Source organism: Ostrinia nubilalis, chromosome 15, assembly GCF_963855985.1.
Source record: "Ostrinia nubilalis chromosome 15, ilOstNubi1.1, whole genome shotgun sequence".
Classification (NCBI taxonomy): Eukaryota; Metazoa; Arthropoda; class Insecta; order Lepidoptera; family Crambidae; genus Ostrinia; species Ostrinia nubilalis.
This window is the reverse complement of record NC_087102.1, coordinates 13,720,636-13,744,263: the sequence shown is the minus strand read 5'-3', so window position 1 is coordinate 13,744,263 and position 23,628 is coordinate 13,720,636. Positions and strand designations below refer to the sequence as shown.

Sequence of the window (23,628 nt, the reverse complement as noted above, 5' to 3'; positions counted from 1 at the left end):
TCACCACTCTCGGCGGAATTCTGCGGCGACCAGTCACCAAGCTGGTCAAATTACCATCAAGTCCCCCCCCTGACTAAATCGGCTCTGCCAGGGGGGTGGAGGACAGTCCACTCGATCGTTTTTAACAAGCTGTAAGCAACTTTTCAAATCGCTGTAAGCGAATTTTCAAACTACCAAACATTTCAGTCGGCATACGCAAAACCAATTGGTTTTCTAGTTATTTTTCACCCTAAGCCCATTGGAAATCTAAAAACGAATTAGTCCAGTCATTATAGTAAGTTCACCTCGGAATTCGAGATACCCAGCTGTAAGTCTGTAAATACGTGTATATTGACACCCTAAAAGTTGGTTCAAAACCTACATATGGTAGGGTGTAAGCAACTATTAAATTTCAAGGTCAACGGTCACAAAAATCGGTTTTTTGCGCTTTTTTTAGAAATATCTCATTTCCTGTGGGTTTTTTGCTATTTGTATTTATTATCAATATTGTAGAATACTAAATTCTCTACAAATTTTGTTTAAAAACTTTTTTTATACGGTGAACCGTTTTCGAGATAGAGGGCGGAGAGCGCGCGGTCACTGCATCACTTCAGGTCTACTTAAGCGGTTTAGATTTTTCATACAAAAGGATTTTCCCGCTAATTCCTGTGGGAATTTCGGGAATTCCTTGTTGTAACTAAGCTTTGAGTTTACTAAGGTACCTACATGCCAAATTTCAAGCGTCTAACTTCCGTTAAGCGTTTAGATTTTTCATACAAAAGGATTTTCCCGCTAATTCCTGTTCCCGTGGGAATTCCTAAGTATACTATAACCTGCCCAGGTGTATGAAGAATAATTGTACCAAGTTTCGTTAAAATCCGTCGAGTAGTTTTTGTTTCTATAAGGAACATACATACCATATGTAGGTTTTGAAACAACTTTTAGGGTGTCAATATACAAGTATTTACAGACTTACAGCTGGGTATCTCTAATTCCGAGATTCTTACCTAATTTAAGCTTAAATGACTGGACTATACAGAATGCATGCAGTAGTGTTGTTGTACACTGTACAGCTCAGTCAGCATTCCATGATTGTAGCCGACGTGTCTAAATGGAGAAATGCGTTTTCGCGCGGCTGCGCTTGGGTTTTATTATTTCCATATGCGTTGTAGTGATGGGACGTGTGTGCTGTTGGATTTATCGATAGTCGCTAAATTTATTCTTTACTAGCTTTTGCCCGCGGCTTCACCCGCGTGAAATTTAGTTTGTCACATATCGTCATAAATTATAGCCTATATGTTATTCTGGGTTATAAACAATAATACTGTAAAGTTTCAACAAAATCTGTTCAGTAGTTTTTACGTGAAAGAGTAACAAACATCCAGACATCCAAACTTTCGCATTTATAATATTGTAGGAAAAAAAATGAATGAATGAGGGGAGGTGTCAACGTGACACTTCAAAAGTCAATTTTTTATCGCCCGCCGCCGAACGAATACCGAACTGACCTTCGCAAATGAACCAATGAGTTAAGATTGTGACGTACCCAATGATATTATATAAAAACAAAAGCAGATATGTTATAAGCGCTCGCGCTGTGAATACTCAAATACGTCCCAATTGGGACGTCTTGTGTTTAGTCTTCGTGTGGCCTGCGTCGTGCGCAATCGCGTGCGTACCACACCGTAAGTTCCTGTGTTCTTACCAAAATAAATAAAAAATGCCATCGTGTGTGTTTCGAAAGTGTACCAATTATGACTCTAAAGTAAACAAAATACAAGGGACCTCTTACCACATGTGATTATGCAAAATTATTTAGTATTTATATTTTCAATTATTTATGCAAACAATCAAGACGCCATGCGCCATGTTCAAGTTAAGAAAGAGAAAGCGATCTTGTTTTGACGTTAGAGCGATAAGGATGCGTGCGCTGCGGACATAGATTAGTTAGTGCAGAATCGTTAAAACTATAGCTATCTCTTTCATTTGCGTGCTATTTCGTATCTTTTGTTTCACTTATCAGTTACATTTGTCAATGTGTGCAATTTGGAATAGCTCGGCACGGATTCAAATCGTAATTTCTATGAACGTAACATATCTATAGTTCTAGAATATCATTGGACGTACCTAAGCAAAATAGGGCTTGCTGCTTTAGCTAGACTAGACCAATGATTTTATTTCAAAAGTTAATTCTTAAAACGCACCGTTTAGTTCGTTCGATTCAGCCAAATGACGTCCACTGCTGGACAAAGGCCTCCCACCAAGGTTTTCCATAGTGAACGGTCCTGCGCTGCCCGCATCCAGGCTCTTCCCGCGACCTTTACCAGATCGTCGGTCCACCTAGTAGGAGTTATTTAGTTCGTATTTACTTTTAATTTATTGCTTCTTCCAGGATTCCAAGGTTTTGCACTAGTACCTCTTTGTCATCATTCAGTCAAATAATATCCACTTCAAATCGAGAAGACGTTAAGCCCGTTAACAAAACCACATTCCTATACGTGTTTTATACACACAATATACTATGGTATAATCGGATTAACCATGGCCCGTATCTACATTCCTTGAGACCAATCAGCTGTTAATTGACTCGTTAATTGCTATAAACAGATTAGTTCGACCATCTCTTGGCCTATACAGGTTCCAAACCTTTTCTTGATCCCTGATCAAGGTATAACATAATAGGTGCCAATAGATTATACAGGAAAAAACAACGATTTGTTAGATGCATTTTCTGATATGTTTATTTTCGTGTATAAAAATTCTGATCGACTTCTTTCCCTGTAGACTTTCCTGAAAAAAAAAGACTATTTTTAACTTTCATACTTACTTAGGACAGGCTTTTTCCTTTGACTAGTTGAGAACCAAAGGTTTATGGTCAATGGTCACCCGTTGTTAAAGTGTGTTAAATATGGGAATTTGAATGATAGCTTGATATGGAATAATAGCTATCCAATGGTTATACCACGTATACCGTTTGTATTGCCTTTTGTCAGTTTGTGTGTTCGAAATATAATGTACGATAGTAATTTAAATAATTTATGTTCTTGCAACTCACTACTTAGAACATTTTAGAAGGATAGAAAAAAAGAAGTTAAAATAACTTAGTTGAATCATTGCAACATTTCCAATTTTCCAAGCAACCCCGCATTGATCAACCCGTAGTGATGATTGACCCCGTATTGAATCATTGAGCTACTTTCGCCCTCCAACTTATATGTTCGTCTAAAAGTCAATGTAACAGTATCCGAAGGGGCGCCATAAACAAGCCACTCGAACTAGCGCCAAAAACTAAGCCAACTTGCGTCGTTATGGCGCATCTGATGGTGCCCATAAATCCCAACTTTTCAGATTAGCACCGATGTTTAGGAATAAGGCGGTGACAGACAGGCGGGGAACTGCACAGTAAAGCAACCAAATTGGGACATTTTATTTATGTTGTAGACCCCTTTTAAGGAACTTAAAGACTGCAAATATAATAATTTTTTTTTTTTTAAGCCTATTTACAACAACCAAACGAAAATGTTAAGCGATCCTCTACTGGTGGTTAAAGTCATCCTTCTAGAAAGAAAGAAAAAATATTTAGCTCACAAAAATGCACAGTTTAGTAAACAAAAGAACCTAAATTGTTTGTTTGAACCAAAATTACAACCACAAGTGGTTGGCACAGGCATGTATCATGCATTAAAACCCAGAGCATATTACCGCTGTGCAGCGCTGGTAGCTGGAAGCAACTGTTCTACTGGTTAATGAAGTTTTAGTAGTATGCTTCGCTTGTTTTTAAACACCCCTGGTTTAATATCTCCATAAGGTAGTACACATTGCCCGAGGCACCAGGCACATGCATAGCGTGTGTTCTCTCCCTAACTCAGTGTCGAACTTGCCAAAGACTTAATTTATTTATTTTGGAAGCAGCGTCGCGTCATTAGCGAGGATTTATTCGGATGCGGTGAGATACGGTGCGCGGATTATTACGGAAATGCTGGAGTCGGTATTAAATACTGTTCATAGAGACTGTTGGTTGGCCTTGTACTCTTGGTGACCGCAGAAAAGCTCATAATGAAAGGAGAAAATCTGCATTTTTATCCATAACGAGGAAGCTCTTGGCCTGTATCCCACCTGATGGTAAGTGACGATCAGGTCGAAGGTGGAAGCGAGCTTCACCCGGAATCCTCAACCATGGAGGAACTTACTATCTTACCTCTTGGCTAATCCTCTACCACCGAGGAACTGGTAGTGTAGTTGTGTACCTGCCAGAACACAACAATGCTGTTAGCATTTGTTATGGCAACAGACTTAGGTAATATTTTATACTTAGATGAGATTTTGAATTCATTAATGACGTTGTTGTCTTAATAACAACGCAGCTAATTGATTATTTATCACAAAAAGAAAATGAACAAAATATACTTCTTACAAGGTAATAATGCATAGAACAATAATGTACTTCGTCACACACGCACTTATTAACTATTTGTACTTGTAAAGCGATTGTATCTTTCATAGCGACTGCCTCCAAATGCTATCAGCACATAGTACATAGCACCGGTCTCTATGGCCATGCGAAGTCAGTCCCAACAAGTAGGATATGGCGGATGAGTTGCGGAGTTTCGCAAATATGGCCACGGTGTGCATATTTAATGAGGCAAACAGAGGCAACTTCTGATGCGGTTTGCACTTTAATTAGCTTACTTCGGGTTTCATATTTAATTTGTATCAATACTTCTAACTTTGGCAACAACATTGCGATTTGCAGGAGAACCTATACATGTTACAACTGAAAAACAATTAAATAAAACTGATGAAAACTAATCGATGTATTGGATGTTACAAACGACTAAGCATTATTTAATAAATGATGTATGCTCTTCCAAATAAGCCCTTTCACTGAAAAACTGCATGATGTTATCCAAACCAATCTCCTAATATTCTTTGTAAAATCACATAAAAACCCCCACGTAGGTTCGTCAGTTCACTCATGCCTATAAATAACAACAAATCAATTTAATTTGATAGTCAATATTATAACTACAACGAAAGTAGTAGTAACGTAAGTAGGTGATTGATCCTCATTAAATTAATAAAAATACTTGAATACTTTTTTGTAAACTGTAATGATTAGAACCTGCGATCTTTGACAACTCTACAAAATCATAATCAGCAGTAAATCTCTATCAATCGTCAATCAAGTCGATGAAACACTTTATGAGCCGACAACACATTTCAATCAGCCCGACGATACAATTAAAATGTATGATTACATTCACAGCTTTCAAATTAATGTTTGCTAATGAATTTCACCCAATCAAAACATTTCGTGGATCAAATTGATTCACAATTTCACATTCACACATGAGTTAATTTACGAAAAGTTAATTAAAAATAGTGGCACTTATTATAGTGTAGAAACAACGAATTACAGTTCCCGACGGTAAGTATTGCCCATCGGCCCTTGGAAGAGACAATCTGCTAATTTCGGCTTCATTTCGACAATTTTTTGATAACAATAAGAGCGCTTTCACTTGCTTATAGGAAATTATTAAATAAATAAATAAATAGGCGTTTTTGTCGCGCGACTGTAGCGCTTCTAAATCGCGCTATTTCTAGGTCCCGCGAATCTTTAAATATAAAAATTAATAACAATACTGACTGAGAGAGTTACCTATCTATACTAATAATATTATAAATGCGAAAGTAACTCTGTCTGTCTGTCTTGCTTTCACGCCTAAACCACTGAACCGATTTTGATGAAATTTGGGCATAGAGATAGTTTGAGTCCCGGGAAAGGACATAGGATAGTTTTTATCCCGGTTTTCGAAACAGGGACGCGCGCGATAGTTTTTCTGTGACAGACAAAATTCAACGCTTGCGAAGTCGCGGGCGGAAAGCTAGTTTAGAATAAACTGAAGTTATTTAATTTGATAAAAAACTTTAGAGCTACAGATACAATGACGTAATAACAGACCTAGGTCGGTCTCAGTGGGTGGCCGGTTTCGCTCTAATTGATCTTCGCTCGAACCAACCGCCAATAGAAGTGATGACGTCACGCCCTCCATCATCGATATCCAGGGCATAGGCGAACTATAGGTATTATCACAAATTAACAATGTTACACAAGACGCAACTATGTCTGATTTATCTTAAAAAAGCTCCAGAATTATTAAAATATTTTACTATGGCAACATTTTGTTAATCTGGCAAACAATTGCAAAATTTTTCCGATCAATTCGCAGAGTTTTTATCATTTTCTCGCAACAATACAAAATACCGATTTAGCCTACAGCTCTAACAGCAACACTTGAACAAAATCACCTTATCAGCACAATAAAAGGAATCTCGAGAACGTATAGAAACTCGATAACTCGATAGAACTCACAAAGACAGACGAAAACTAGATGTTGTCGCAAATTGGGTCGTAACGAGAGAAAAATATCAAACGCGCCCGGAGGGGGTTGGCTTGTACGCAGTAGAGTAGCTGGGTAGAACAGCCAGTGATGCCTTTTCGAAGTATCGTCACTATCATTCCACTCAAAAGATGTCCACTTTTGAAGAGGTATTGCAGCCACACAAGGTCGCCTCTGGCCACCAAGATTTTTTTTTCGACGACCAAAATCAGCACCGATTTATCAATGTTTTTGAAACAAAAAAGCATCGATTTTGTTCGTGTATAGCCCTCGAAAGTCGAAGCAAAGTGGACTGACGAGGAAGGCTCTGGATGCAGGCGGCTACCAACCGGGCGACGTGGAAATCATTAGGGGAAGCCTATGTTCAGCAGTGGACGGCTTGTGCCTGAAATGATGAATACCTATTACAACCTATTTTTCGTTCGATTTAACTACAACATCATCTCCTTTCAATATCCTACGATAGCTTATTTACAAGCTGGCTGTCCTTGTCGATCCCGCAACAAATGCTTTGTCAGAGACAAGACCACCTGTCGGGCGTCACGTCGTAGGGACAAATAAATAATTTCACAAAGCCCCATGATAAGTAAAGGGCAAAGGGATTCCTCGCACTTGCAGGAAAACAATTGAATTTGCAAGTTCTATCGAGAGGGATACGAGTACATCGATTATGATATCCTTTGTGACGATTTTCATGTTTTATCACTTGCTGAAGTCCCTGAGAGCCTATTTGGAACTTTACTATCAGACAATATTATTATTGTGGTTTGGTTTCGATATGAGATGTATAGTGTAACCAAATTGCTTTATTTTCAGTGAAACCGTTCGCCCTTTACAATTACTGAAAATGCCACCGTCTTACTTATGTAGGACTAGGTATCCATTTTACAGAAATAAATTCAAAACTTGATTCAACTTCAAGCGTAGATTAAAGGATGCTTTTGAGTCTGATTTTCAATATTTGGACAGTAGAATCTATCGTAGATTGAAAAGAGTTATGAGCGTTTTACAGACCTTATTAGTATGTCGATTTAACTTAGTCTATACTAATATTATAAATGCGAAAGTAACTCTGTCTGTCTGTCTTGTTTTCACGCCTAAACCACTGAACCGATTTTGATGAAATTTGGCATAGAGATAGTTTGAGTCCCGGGCACAGAATAAGTAATAGTACAGGTACAGAAGGATTACTCCGCAAGACGATTTAAATAAATGCGAGTCTTGCTACGACGCGATACAGTGGAATTCAGCTCGCACAGCACTACGTACCTACAATTTTATTCACCTACAAGTTTTGTCTCTTTCTATCGCGTGCCTCTGAACTCTTCTTACGCTGTTAGGGTTGCTGTCTAGTGAAAAAATAATTAATCTACTTATATGTCATGAGGTACGTATGTAGGTTTACGTACGTATTACGTACGTATGTACGTATGTAGTGTAACGCATTCAATAATGAAAACCTTGGGAGAGGCCTTTGTCCAGCAGTGGACATCATTTGGCTGAAACGAACGAACGCTTTCTGAGCAGTAGTCATGGTAGGTTAGGTCCCTATACTATCCTAAGAATTATTGATTACCTACATGGCCAACATACCTTTCAGCATCTTTGGGAAGCGAAAAAAAAGATAAATAAAATCCGGTAGATTTCTTTTCGAATTTAAACACCCGAACGCCGCACAATTTCTTTCTCTTTATGTCCATTTTTAAATAATACTTCGATCGTAGAATTAGGTACTACAACTCACGCCAGCGTCCTGACAGGCGCGCGCGTGACACTCGACTGATATAATACCCGCCGGCGGGGCGCTTCGCTGTAGGTAATTATTGGATGTACCGCGCGGAGTGAGCCAGGCCTGTCCCGGGAAAGGACATGGGATAGTTTTTATCCCGGTTGTTGAAACAGGGACGCGCGCGATAAAGTTTTTCTGTGACAGACAAAATTCAACGCAGGCGAAGCCGCGGGCGTAAAACTAGTAGTTATAATGTAAGTTACTAACACTGACTATCCACTATCTAGTCGATTCCTTTACCGTCCTATCCCTGATCAGTATTCGTTGCCCCAGGGTACTCCCATTGCTGGTATCTGTGAGGAGAAAGTAGACCGGTCAGGTTCCAGAAAGGTCAGGTCAGCTTCCACAGCCATAATGAGCTTTTGTTTGCCTTTGACGTCCAAATGTTAAGTGACGTAACGCGTGACGTCACGCCATCCACACGTTCGTGGCCTCTTCATTGGTTGTGGTTTCCCGATTTGGTGTTATACTGAAATTCGAAAAGACGATAAATAAATCTTTTGTGTGTCGATATAATGATTTGTGAATAGATAAGTCACGATTTCGTCTCCGGTGAGTTGTGGGTATATCACGAAGAAGTATAAGGATATTTCACTTACGCTCAAGCAACGGGTGTTTTTCATATCCATTATTTTAAATCCGGCTCACACTCAGTAACTACTACAATCGAGAAACTATAGTTAAGTAACAGCTTAAAAGTAATTTAAAAATAACTTACTTAAATAAAATTTTTTTTTTTATTCTCTTTTTCACTACAATCTGTTGCCATGCTGGAACATTGAGTACCTAGTATGTTTGTTGAGATATTATGTCATGTCTTGCTCGGTATGTGGCCTGTGTCACATCCTTCACTTTATTGGGTTTTAAGTGTGTCCTATGGAGTTTTTCGTTTCAGTCTACGATACATAAAATATGCAAAAAATTGTTATTCTTTCTAAAAAAACGGGGGCTGAGGTTGGTCCCAAAAATATTATAAGCTTTCATTTTTTTCTCAATAGCACACGCCCTATAAAACCTCCCCTCTATTAATTTTAATGAAACGTCGTACAAAGTTTCCCCTTTGAAATGTCTTGTTTCTTCCAGTTTCTTCCTTATTTGTGAATGTTAAGACTACAATAAAGGTATACCCAGTAGTGCCATCACAGAATGTGTGGGATTTTGACAGGATCAACTACCATGCATGATCTTATGCGATCTTATCAGACAAAACTAATGAATATGTATCCAATACTACTAAATATGCAGACCGCAAGAATCTCTTTTAAGAAACTAGATGGCGCTGTCTCTAATTAGATCGCGGTGGCAAAGGAATCATTGAAAGTGTTGAGCGAGACTTCTTTATTTTTTTACATTGTTGTTAAGACGACAGGCGATGACGTGTCGAAACAACCACGAGAACGTTTCAATTTTTATTTCTCTCTCCTTGAGAAGGAAAAGAAAGTGCATTAACCCCATACCTTCCTCTCTCCACGCCCGTAAGTTGCATAGAACAGGATAAAAGAAATGTCACACATAAGTTACTTTTGAAAAAAAATTAATGTTGATTATTGACTAAAAGACGTTGATGCTGCTATTGATTTTTTATAAAGGCAACATCGTATCACGTTTGATTGAAAATCACACTAAAAGCAATTAGCATTTTTTACGGAGGAAATGCTCTAAGCATAATTATTATTATAGTGGGTGTAGGTTGTATACCTGCTGTAGTAATAGCCACTATCCCGACTAAACTAAAAATAATCTTACTTATTCCTTCATCACGTTTTACCCCTCAAAACTTTCAAAATGCCGAGCCGTTTGAAAATACCCTCCGTGCCCGCCTGAAGCCTTGCATCATTTATGACGTCACGCGTGTAAAAGGTAACCTTTGCTACCCCAATATCATAAATAAGGTACCTGGGTCAAATATGGCCACCTTAAGGTTTGGTATGCTTTTTTAATAATAATAAAGCTAAAAAAAGAAAGTTTTAGCACTCATTTCTAAAGAGTGGTTATTTATCTTTACAAAAAAGGCAAAAAAATCTAAAGACTTCAAATGATAAAAAAGTATTTGCAACATTTTTAAAAATATAGAAATTGGCCATATTTCCGACGGGGGAGGTAAATATGCCCATACATGTGGCCATATTTACTGTATGAATTAGTTAGTTTAAAAAACTTCTAAATAAAATGAAATAAAAATAGTCATTATATTTTAATATAAGATTTATTTAAAAGATATTCTTTGGGCGATATTCATTACAAATAAGGAACTAAGTACCTTTACAAAAAATTAAATTAAAAGATAAAGTCAACAATGAGACTCAACAAGTCTTTCTTAATTTTAAACTTAAAATGCTAAGTATGCTAAAATCTTCTCTTGTTCAGGGTTAAGAAGCGGTTTCCAACCCAATGTAGATTTTGTCTCCTTTTTCTCTAGTAAATAACGCCTCAAAGTACGTCTTGGCACATTATAGTGCTTTGAAGCCGTATATATTTTCATCTTACCGCTTTTGATTGCAGTTAATGCTTGTTTCATTGATGCTTCTGACCAATTACCTCTAATCCCTTTAGATTTATAGCGTGCCATGGTCTAAAACAAAAAAAAAGGTTACTACTTACTTAATATCGGAAATATGGCCACACGGTGGCCATATTTGCAGTCATTCATTTTTTACGTTTTCATATCAGGAATGAAAAACTCATTATTACTTTGGTAATTAAACAAAGAAATATCAAATTACAATCGCCACACAAAATCATAATGTGATTTACAAAGATTCTTAAATTCAAACTAACAAAATACAGGACAATAGTTACTTGATGTTTTTATAACCTTAAAACTCGTTTCCATTTAATAAACACTGGGCGACTAGCGGGCGCGCGGGAGGAGTGACAGGTACGCCGTTCGGATACACGCTACACTAGCGACAATTTATGGTCGCGTTCAGGTTATTATAATATTTCGTATTTGAAATAATGGCAAGTGGCCATATTTTTCGGCTGGCCATATTCGACCCAGGTACCTTACAAAGCTCATTTGTCTAATTCACTTGAACCGTTCATTCAGGTTGTACGTGACGGTACAACACTGGCTAGTGATGCCGAATTATGTATGTGTTTTTATCGATAAGGGCACTTATTCCATCTCCCGTTGCCACCACTGCAAGCCTTGTAGCTAGGATACTTACAGTTTGGCGGCCAATGAAACCCGACTAGTGAAGTTCTTCTATCGATAGTAAATAATGTAAAAAATGGTCACACTAAATCATACCTACATGATCTCAACTTTTAGGAACACAGAAAATATACAAAAGATATGACTGTATCTTGTCGACGAATAATACTTACTAATCTAAACAATCAAAATCTACCGTCCGTTTTCAAGCAATCGATATACAGATCTATTGTTATCGATATTTTAATACTGTGAAACATCATGAACACCTACATTCACGTTGTACATTATGAATCTGGGAGCTAAGAGTTCCTTTGTTTCATTTTTGTTTTTCTGGGCATGCATCAATCAAGCCAGGTTAAAAACGATTTTATCCAGAACGTTGCCAAAACGCAGGTGTATCAGAGTTAGATACAAACAAAAAGTTAACTCGATCGCTCAGTTGCCGGGCCTTTGCGTTACTTATTCACGATCCTGGCCCATTTGGGAACTAGTACGTTACCCGCGCATGAAGGAATACGAACATAGGGGAGGAAAATTGAGACGGAAACTTTTTTACGAGGAAGTTCTTGGCCTGCATCTACCCTGATGGAAAGTGATCAGGCCGAAGCTGAAAATGAGGTTCACCCGGAATTTCTCAATCACAGTGGAATTAGCTATCTCATCTCCAATTGCCGGAACACAACAATGATGTTAAAAGTCTACAGCTTCAGTGCCAGGAAAATCAAAACGGTATCCGAATATTAACCAAAGTTTGTTCGAATATCTAGCCGCTTACAAATAATTAGGGACTACACATCAAACAGAGAACCGGTAGCACCGCTCTTTGAAAAACATCAATCTTTTAAACTGCGATCTCCAACCCGCCTGCCAAGCGTGGGGATTATGGCAAAACCCTCCACTACAGTGGAGGAGGCTCATAGTCCAGAAGTGGACTGTAAAGGGCTGTTGATGATGATGATGATGATTACAAATAATAGCAACAAATCAGCCATCGTCATATTTCAGCCACAGGACGTCCACTGCTAAACATAGGCCTCCCCAATAATTTCCATATTGACCGGTTGGTAGCGGCCTGCATCCAGCTCCTTCAAATCAGCCATTACTTTTAATAATTATGTTTTCGCTGCCGTCTGAACTATGACCCCGTATGTTTCTCCTCGTTTACCGAGGGACTGAGGTGCAACGTCAGCAAGAGATTTAGGTGAATTGACATAGGTGGGGGGTTTTATTGTATTTTATGAAACGTAAGGCCTTTCCGGGGCGCGGGAAATATGTACGTGGGATATAATACTGTGTTTGCATTCGATAATGAGATCTGATTGTATTCGAGTGATTTGACTTCAAACTCTTGCACCATCTTGTAGTGTAAAATGTCCAAGGATATTTATTTATTATTATTATTTATCTTACTTTAACTATAACAAACGTCTAAAATCTGCCGAACTCCATACAAAAACACTGGTTATTTTACGGTTACAGTTAAAGTCGTGCAACTGAGGCTTACTAATTATTGTATTGTAGAAACAGAGGAAACTAATTTTAAAAATCAAAGTTGATAAATTGATTGATTTACGTAACTACTCGTAACTAGGTACCTGTCTAAATTGGAAAATCTTTTTCGCATGTTGTATCATTGAATATTTATTAGCTGAACGAATATTTTCGAAATTTTATTACTTTAGGAATTAGTTCCTAATATTAACCTCAAAAATCGATCAAAATCCATACAAAAAACACTGGTTATTGTAATAGTTACGATTAATTCGGCATTAGCATATATAATTTCAAACACAAGTAGGTATGTAACATACCTACCATTCGACTAAAAGCAAAGCAATTTTCGTAAAAACCGTCGCAGCTATAAAAGCAAGAGTCAGCGCTGACCTAGTTGCCAGCATTCGCAGCTATCAGATTGGTCAGTCACGACCTGCCACAAGGATATCTTGTCTAGAACTTATCTATTGTAATAACTTTGCACGGTCTGCTTGCTTTCCCTTGTTTCAGTAGAGATCAGTCTTGAGACCTCACACGGGCTTCTTGAGAAAAAACTTGAGATGTTGCACTGTTTTGTTTCATTTGCCTCAAATATATCACGAGCACTAAAGGTGAGTTTCACCACCAACTTTAACGGTAACTATGACTACAACCGGTGCTTTTTGTATGAAGTTTGACAGATTTTTGACGTTTGTTAAAGTTAAAGTAAGATTGTGCAACCCAGCCTTATTGGTTAATAATCCACCATGATAACACATTCATATTCGACAAACACAAATTTAAAAAACCACAACAAAACTGCTAAATTTCTTCCTTTCTTACTTCACTTTTCGTCCAAGAATCCGAGTAAGAATTTGTAACTTAAATAGGTTAGGTAATTTTACCAAAACTGTTCAACAGTCAGTCATTTTGCATGGTAAAAAAGGTCTTGTCGTTGCTGTAAAATGTCAATCTTTGACAACTCTAGCTAACATTATTAATCTGTATCTGAGTTCCATGTTATATTAATCTCTAATCTGTAATTCCTTTCGTCTTCGCTTCACATCAATTGATAGTAATTATTTACATAGTAAACGTAATCAATTCAACAGAAACTTACTGGCAACAATCACAACCGTTCGAAACACAAATTAGAATTCGAATTCAAACATTCTGATTAGATCCGAACACAGCCCAGTCACGTCGCGCCAATTAGAAAACGGTTCCGAATTAATTTCAAAATGGAACACTCGATTTTGATGTAGTGGAATCTGTCATGTGCCCTTTGTCTTCGACGACAAAGGAAATTCGTCCTTACAGCTCCAATTTCAAAGATCAAAACGCCTTGCGGTGTACCACGCCGAAGCTCATGAGATAATAGGTGAAATACTGAATGTCATTCACATGGGAGGGTGGAGTCAAATTTGGATTTAATGCTCAAGGACATAAAGCACATTATAGCTCGAGGGTGGCTTAGTAATTACTAAATGCGTTCTACTTGGGTCCTTATTAAAACGTGTCGTGCTTCCGAAATAAGCCGAGCAGTTTGATGACAGCTACATCTAGTGACGTAGATATTTCCTTTTTTAAATTCCGTTTTGAATAATGTAGTGTTTTTTCGTTCTATGATGTCCTTATTCATATTTATCTAAAAAAATACGTCGTACTTTAATTTACCAATCTTCACATAACCAATCAACATTGCTCAGAAACAAAAACAAACCGAATTATTTCAGTCTCCTTCTTTTATTGATACAGCCTAAAAATCTCTGACCTGATTCCAAATGTTGTTAATATTACTGGAGCGTTTAATAAAAAAACTTTTTTCAAAGGACGTCCTTATCCCAAGGTCATTTAAAAAGTCTCTCAAAGCGCGTTCCTTCTAGCTCATTAGTTCCGAATGGGTGATATCAAGTGGTACAAAGCGGAGCGCGCTTTGAGGAAGCCTTAGTAACTGAAAGGTAGGGCTACAGTTAAGGACTTACGGGATGAGAGAAGTTATTATAGCATTACTGGCACTAAAAGTTATTCAAAGAACAGATTTGTGCTTCTTAATTTCACCGTCAAATTTAAGCTCTTCAAATATTCTGAATTTCAGATTAATTCTTATTAATTGTCTTTAGATTTTCTTCAGGTAAATACCAAATAATAGCATCTCTAAGTTTGTAGTCTGAAAGGTTCATTTCATTAGCTTGTTTAAATTCGAAACATTGATTGTACTTAGTCTCTGATTAATTAAAATATGAAAGGCTCAATCTTTTTACAAGTTCTTTCAACATAATCATTTCTTATAACGTGTTTCTTACCTTGTTATAATATAGCGAAGTCTTACGTCTAACTTACTCAGTTAGGAATGACGTTACGGCGGCAGCGCTGCGAACTACACTCAACATCAAATAAATCGCACCTTCCGCGACGCGAACTTTAAAGATTTTCTTCTGACACAATTATCGTACCCCAACAATATTGGTGTTATTTGAAAGCCCAATAAATAAACTTAAAGAAAAACACATTTAAGTTTTTTATAAACAATAAACAGGTACCATAAATGTAACTTGAAAATAGGCCTCACTTGGAGTTCACCTCTGGGACCAAGTAGACCAATTTTTGTGGTTATAAAACCAAATAATGATCTTACGTGTCCTTTTTAACAGATGGATAGCAATTAATCCCAATTTAACAGTTTAATAGCCATAAAAGTTGGCTCAAGCGTAACTGCCTATTTTTTGAAGAAGTGACTCTGGATCCTTCTAAAGACACATTTTTGGGGAAAAACCTTTCCTTTAATGAATTGAAGTTTAGAACTAGGCTTTCAAATGGTACCATGGTTGGTGGGAAGTGGGGATGCATAATACGTTTGATAGGTGCTTGTAGCGGGAGGTGCGATTTATTTGATGCCGAGTGTATGTATGTAGAGTCGAGTGCTTTTTTGTTGCATTATAGCATCTATCTCCAATGCAAAAGAAGCCACATTGTTAAGCTGGATGTGACATCTTCTATTACTAAAATAATAACAAAATCGACTCAAATCAGCCCCATTGTCTTCCAATCAGCAAAACGTCATTTTCTTCACGTTTACAAACCGAATTCGCCACAAAGGCATCAAATGAAGTCAAGGTCGCCTGAGCGGCTCATTACCGCAGCTCATCAGCCCGAAAGGGTAGCTCGGGCGGCGCAAAGCGGAACCTACCTCCCGGGGTAGGGTGACCACACTAGAATGTTAGTTGTAGTTTTTCCAAAAAGATGCATACTATAAATTGGACCTTATGGCTACACCGTAAAGGTGTCGGAAAGAAGACCGATATACGCAGGTCATCACTGAGATTAGAGTGCTTCTATAAAGAGTTCTTTGTGGTCTAGTATGCCTACGTCTCCTCCCGAGTTTCTGCACAGTTATGTATAGACAGCACAATAAGCCGTCCACTGGCATCTGATCTAATTGTAATGGGTGCTTTATACCAGGTTATCTGTCCCGCTGAGCTGAACTGAACACCTATTTACAGAATTTTTGATTTGTACCAACAATTTTTTCAGCCGATTACGAGGTAGAGAGAAAACAAAAAGAAAGAAGCAGGTGCAGTTAAACCAATCTTTAGTTAAAATTTGACTGATAACCCAAATGACGTCATCATGACTCTCTCAATCTAGCTTAATGGCAGTCTATGAACTCTCTCTATAATAGTCTATAGCAACCCATAAGAGCAGACTAAAGCTTCCAATTAAGCCCTCTCTAAAGGTATCATAGTAATTAATTTTGATTTTATCATAGATAGAACAAGAAAAAGGAAAGTCCTACATATCCCAGACGGCTAGTCATCCTACTCGCCTCCCTCGTTAACAATACCAGACGTTTTGTCTCCTAAAGAAGCCGACTTGTGCTCACTTGATTGGACTCTAGTCAGTAGTTGTTCCCGTTTTACGACAAAAGATTTCCATGGCCGTGGCAAAATGAAGCGAACGAAGTCTTTTAAGAAAATTACGAGAAATTGTGCTTTAATCTATACTATTTATACTTCTATTACTTATATACTAATATTATAAATGCGAAAGTAACTCTGTCTGTCTGTCTGTCTTGCTTTCACGCCTAAACCACTGAACCGATTTTGATGAAATTTGGCATAGAGATAGTTTGAGTCCCGGGAAAGGACATAGGATAGTTTTTATCCCGGTTTTTGAAACAGGGACGCGCGCGATAAAGTTTTTCTGTGACAGACAAAATTCCACGCGGGCGAAGCAGCAGGCGGAAAGCTAGTTTATTAAATAAAACATGTATTTAAGAGTTAACAAACTACTCAGTGACAGGCTTTAGGTTTTTATCAGACAAAGGTGACTGAGTTTCTTCTACCACTTCTTCACAGCACTAGCCCATGTTGTCACGAAGTAGTGGTAGGGCAAGCTTTATTTGGGACGTGAACAAGTAATCTGGAAAGGGCTTAAGAACTGAATAAATCATTTAATTTGATAAGTAGGCAATGTTTACTTTAAACCACATACCACCAGTCTTTGTATTTTTTTATTTTTTTTTTTTATGTGATAGGAGGCAAACGAGCAAACGGATCACCTGATGGTAAGTGATTACCGTCGCCCATAGACACCCGCAGACCCAGGGGCGTTACAGGTGCGTTGCCGGCCTTTAAGGTAAAGATACGCTCTCCTCTTGAAAGCTTGCAGGTCGTATCCGTCCGGAAACACCGCAGACGACAGTCCATTCCACAGTTTGGTTGTACGGGGCAGAAAGTTTCTAGAGAAACGTACTGTTGTGGACTGCCAACCATCTAAGTGCTGGGGGTGGAAGTGCTGTCGGGTAGATCGGTGGCGAAAAGTGGCGGCAGGAATAAGTCCGGATAATTCTTCGGAGCACTCCCCGTGATACATGCGATAGAATATGCACAGTGAGGATACATCTCTACGCAGCGCCAAGGGGTCAAGCCGATCCGAAATGTCCTGGCAGTCAACGATTCGAGCTGCTCTCCGTTCAATGCGGTCCAGAGGGAGAAGCTGGTACTGGGGTGCACCTGCCCAAAGATGAGAACAGTATTCCATATGAGGCCGAACCTGCGCCTTGTAAAGTTGCAGACGATGGGCTGGAGTGAAATACCGTCTCGATCTATTGAGCACACCAAGCTTCTTCGAGGCTAATTTAGCCTTACCCTCTAAATGACCACGGAACTGGACTTCGCTCGATATGTCGACACCAAGGATTCCGATATTGGCTGAGGCAGTTAGGGGAGTGCTCTCGAAACAGCGGGATACGACAAACGGCAACTTTTTGGCGGTGAACGCGCAAACTTGTGTCTTTGTAGGGTTAAATTGGACCAAATTGCGTCGACCCCAGTCTGAGACCTCCTTCAAGGAGGTTTCAATGTCGGACACAAGTTTGTTACGGCTCTCAATGACGTTCTCCCGAGAGATATTTGCGCGGCCGGTATAAGCGGCATCAACCGTGCTGTCGTCCGCATAGCAATGAATGCCGCTAATTTGCAGCATATCATTGATATGCAGAAGGAAGAGCGTAGGCGATAGCACACAGCCTTGGGGGACACCAGCATTCACAGACATAGAGTCTGAGCATTTACTGTCGACAACGACCTTAATGCTTCTGTCTGCTAAAAAGCTGGCGACCCATCCGCATAATTTCTCGGGAAGCCCATAGGAAGGGAGCTTCGAAAGAAGCGCTTTGTGCCAAACCCGATCGAAGGCCTTCGCCATATCCAAACTGACCGCCAATGCTTCCCCCTTAGTCTCGATCGCCTGTGCCCAACAATGTGTCAAGTAGACCAGAAGATCACCAGCCGAGCGACCTCCACGGAAACCGTACTGTCGGTCACTTAGCAACTGGTGGGCCTCTAGGTACCGAAGGAGCTGGCTGTTGATAATGGATTCCATTATCTTCGAGAACAAGGAGGTGATTGCTATCGGCCTATAGTTGGACGGATTTGAGCGGTCACCTTTTTTAGGGATCGGGTGCACCAAAGCTGTCCTCCATGAGGTCGGCACTATGCCAGAGAGGTAGGAGAGCCGAAAAAGGCGCGTTAAAACCGGTGCTAACTCTGGAGCGCACGTCCTCAGCACGATAGGAGGGATTCCATCGGGCCCACTCGACTTATGGATATCCAGGGAAAATAGAGCCAGGCGTACTGAGCTTTGGTGGAACCGGATATCCGGCATACAGCTCTCACACCTTGGTATAATCGGTGGCTCATGTCCCCCGTCATCCAGTGTCGAGTTGGACGCAAAGAGTTTGCCCAGAAGATCGGCTTTCTCCTTTGCATCGTGGGCCAACGAACCGTTTCCCATGTGCAGGGGTGGAAATGATGGCGTGCAGAAATTTCCTTGGATAGCTTTGGCAAGAGACCAGAACGCACGAGTTCCAGAAGGAAGACGCTCTAGCTTCCCACCAATTCTACCAATGTGCTCCGACTTCGCCCTTGCAATGACTCTTTTGAAAGACCTAGAGGCAAAGTTAAACTCCTTTTTTAATGCGCTGGTGTTTTCATCCCGTAGCCTCGCTGCATTTGCCCAGGCTTGGTAGGATTCCTGCTTCCGGCGTAAAACCTTTTTGCAGGATTGACTAAACCAAGGCTGAGATTTGCCACCAATGGGAACAACAGAAGACGGTATGAAAAGTTCCATACCCTGCAGCACCACATCAGTAACAAGATCAGCAACGACGCTGGGATCATCCTGCGTGAAGCAAACCTGCCTCCAGGGGTAAGATGCGAAGAAGGACCGCATCTCATCCCAGTCTGCTGACCTGTAGTGCCACACGCGGCGACTGCATGCAACTCGTGGTCGCGGCGAGCACGTGAGTGGCACCGTACTCCGGATAAGGCAATGGTCCGAGGAGCCCAGAGGGGCGCCAACGGATAGCTGATAGCCATCCGGATGGGAAGTCAGCAGAAGGTCTAACAGTGAAGGTTCTTGGCTCTCTACATCTGGGATTCGCGTGGGCGTAGTAACCAGTTGTGTCAAGCCATATGCGAAGGCGAAGTCGTGAACAGATCTCCCTGCATGATCGGTTTTGCTCGATCCGAGCCATTCGGTGTGATGGGCGTTGAAATCGCCAAGTATCACGATCTCTGCAGAGGGGATCTGCTGCTGCACTGATTCTGCAGCCATTTGGACGTGCTCAATGAGTCGGTCAGTTTCGGCATCACCGCTATGGGACCTATAGAGGCAGGCGTAGACGCGGGGGTGGTCATCGCTGTCTACGCGGAGCCATAAGGTGGAGAGGTCCCTGCTTTCGAGGTGGCTGAGGCGTCGAGAACTGATATTGCCCCCTACGTACACGCACACCCCGGCCCTAGGCACAAAGGCATGTTCCAGTTTATACCCAGGGTAGGAGAGATAAGATGTGTCCGCAGGAGACGATATCTGAGTCTCGGTTAAGAAAAGCAAGGCCGGCTTTGCTGTCTCAAGGTGGTGGTGAACAGCATTGAGGTTAGAGTGTAAGCCCCTGATATTGCAAAAGTCCACGGCCAGCGTGGCAGGGGGTGCCATGGTAAATTTGCTCTTGCCCCAGGTGTTGAGCGCGGTTTTGCCCTCCCCAGAGTACGAGGGGCGGCCTGGGCATCCACGCTCAGGTGTGTTGTGTCCTGAGCATGGATGTCCAGGGAGGGATTCTCCAACGCTAACGCAGCTGGTACCCTCCTGGGGTAAAATAGTTTTTAACTGCGCTATCATTAGGAGGTGGGGAGGGGGGGGGCCTCCGGTACCCTCACTCACTCGGCGAAACACAACACAAGTGCTGCTTCACGCCGGTTTTCTGTGAGGCCGTGGTATCACTCCGGTCGAGCCGGCCCATTCGTGCCGAAGCATGGCTCTCCCACGGTTAGTTAAAATACTATTCCTACGGTTAGTAATTGTACTGTTAAAAACGTCACTACACGTAATACAACGTTGTTTCTAAAATTTCGAAATTGCTTTTGTGATTTTAAAGACAACTGGCAAAGAAAGCAATTAAACATATTGAAAACCAGTGCCTTATTTCATTAAGCATTGTGTTAGCCGTAATACATCGAGCTAGGAAATAAGAGGAATCTGGAAAATTTCACGACATCGTATCTACCTCGCCAATATTTCACGACGAAAAATTTTTATTACAATCCGAATCCTTATTCCACGACATATTTCGACATATTCGATTCTTTCTGTCTCTCTCTATCGTATTGAGATATGGTGATGAGAGAGAAAGATGGATAGAGTCGGTTTAAGAATATGGTTTTGTAGAAAAGTCCCATTTCAAGCGACGTCTGTCGGGCTTTTAATGAACTCCGAGCTGTTTTGTATTCCTTTTCCTTTGTGTTTTACTTTCAATTCTGGGATTTGTCAGTTTATTAAAGAATTTCTTAGGAATCTCGTTTAATATGAGTGGCATGTAGTTCTACTGTTCTATTGTGTTTTTATACGAACTACCAGTTGCCGTAAGATTTATGAGAGGAATAAGATAGAAGTTAGGCTGAAAATGTATGAAAACAAATTACAGCTTACAAGTTTCATCGTCTACCTTTATCTAGGTATTAAAAGACTAAAGGTATCAAGTAAAATCCGAATTAGAAAAAATATAATTAAAAGACTCACACACGTCATTATGTAATTTTGAAAAAAAAATCCTAACCAAAAATACAACTTAAGAATGTTGGGAAAAAACATTGCAACTTCCTAAGATCCGTATAAGTAACATAGTGTGTTTATCTTTTAGTTAAACTCAAGCAATATTCATGACCGCTTTCAAGGTGAATTAATGAAGAAGGAAGAATAAAAATCTAATTCTCAAACCCTCTTCCACAGATTGCGTCCATATCCAACTGTACAAAGACCTGAAAGAACGGCAGAAGAACGGGCAGACCAAGGCCTCGCTCTCTCTGCAGCAGTACCTCGGCTTCGAGTCCGGGTTCACGCTGGACAAGGAGTCCAACACCCTTGCCATCCTGTGCGAGGACGTGGTGCCTGTGCTGGCCTTTGACACCAGGGAGATCCTGATTCAATGGAGGGTGAAGGTAGGTATTTAATAATTAATTTTAAACTTTCGCGTTGCATAATTTAATTAGGTCTTTGATACTTGAGACTCCCCCATTTTTCAACTTTCATTACTCACCAGATCCGGAAGGTGTAGGATGCGCCTCTTTGCGATACTGCTGACCCAAGCATCAGCCAAGAAATTTGGTTTAGTTTGGTTGGGTTTTTTAGCGGTCAAGCTATTCGTTCATTTCAGCCAAATGATATCCCCTGCTGGAAAAAGCTTCGCCCAAGGATTTCCAAAACGACCGGTCCTGCGCCGCCCGCATCCAGGTACTTCCCGCGACCTTCAGCAAATGAGAGGTGGGAATAGTATCGTATATTATGCACTGTTTTCATCAATTAATCCACAGGGCAGTTAACCACCCAAAACACAGTGTTTAGGACTTTTTGATATTCAAATACCTATACATATGCCGCTTTATCCCATCAATTGTACTATCTGTATTCTGTACCATACAAGTTTTGAATAAAACCTCAGTTGATCCTCTGGCCCTTCCAAACCTCACCCTCGGGATTAGTGGCGGGACCCGAATTATCTCTAATCGGAGATTAGAATCGAACATGTCCAGTCAACCGATGCGACCTTAGACCTTTGTTTTGTTCCAATATATCGTAATCCTTAATAACATTTGAATCTATAATAGGTATGACCTCTATAAAATAAATATCGACTTCGAGTAACCTTATTGTAATAGAATTAAAGATTTACAAGCAACCTCTGTTGTGTTGTGTAGTTGTCGAACCCTTCTCAAATCCTACTAATACATATTATAAGCAGGAGAGATTGTGAGGATGGATGGAGGGTGGTTAAGTACACTCGCGACTTTATATTATAATCTACAATATAAGAGCCAAAAAGCACATAGCACGGTTGGTAGCGACCTGCATCCAGCGCCTTCCTGCTACCTTTATCAGGTAGTCGGTTCACCTTGTGGGTGGACATCTCACTCTCCGGTACAAGACGTCCATTCCAGAACCTTGCTCCCCATCGGCCGTCAGTTCTGCGTACTATGTGCCCTGCCCATTGCCACTTCAGCTTGCTAATCCGTCGGGCATTTTAAGTGACTTTAGTAGACGGATCTCCTCATTTCTGATTCAATCTCGTAAAGAAACAACGAGTCTTATAAAAGTTCCTTACCGCCCTTCTCTCTTGCAGGTGCAGCACAACCTAGGCAGTAGCAAGGAGTTCGCGGCCGTCATCATCTCTTCGCCCAGCACCAACAGCGTGAAGCAGGGGCCTGTGAGACTTCATGCGTGCGGCCCGCGGCTGGCGCTGTGCGCTCATCGCCCGCCTGAGGTGCTGGCGCTGTGGGACGTCAAGCTGCTGAGGTGAGTGTCTTCAACTATTGTCAGCTCACGAGAGAGCATATTATGAAGCCTCTAGGGCCCCACCTCCTGCTTCTCTCTAGGGCCTCATGGCAGCATGGCAGCACTCGAGTGCGTTTAAGTTGTGGTGTTTGCGCCGACGGGATAGGGATTTCTCTGCCAGAAGAACTGGGCCTAAAACAATTTCGAAGCGCTGCTATAGCAGATAGCAAGTCTTGAGCTCATCTGAGGCTCCAAACAAGGTAGTGGCTTGTCGAGTTTCTGAGGGTGATTTGAGTTTACCAACTACCAAAGGTCTTAGAGTGTGTATAAGCTTAGCATATTTTTGGCATAAATTGGATGAGCACCTTTCTCGTAATGCCTGCGGGCAGTCTAGAAAAAATATGTTACCAAAAATTACATGGATAATATAAAATAATAACCTTCTTCTTAAATCTTGTTTAAATCAACTAAAACAATAGGAATATTATAACCACGTT

The 23,628-nt window shown here is 40.4% G+C and overlaps 1 protein-coding gene across 2 annotated transcripts in view; it reads left to right on the top strand.

Annotated features, from left to right (window-relative positions):
• LOC135078997 (uncharacterized) overlaps positions 1–23,628 on the top strand; it is a 220,311-nt gene that overhangs the window by 162,774 nt on the left and 33,909 nt on the right. For both annotated transcript variants that reach the window (XM_063973612.1, XM_063973613.1), the window contains exons 4-5: positions 21,593–21,801; positions 22,980–23,152. In XM_063973612.1, the coding sequence (XP_063829682.1) occupies positions 21,593–21,801; positions 22,980–23,152 (382 nt within the window). The remainder of the gene's footprint in view (positions 1–21,592; positions 21,802–22,979; positions 23,153–23,628) is intronic.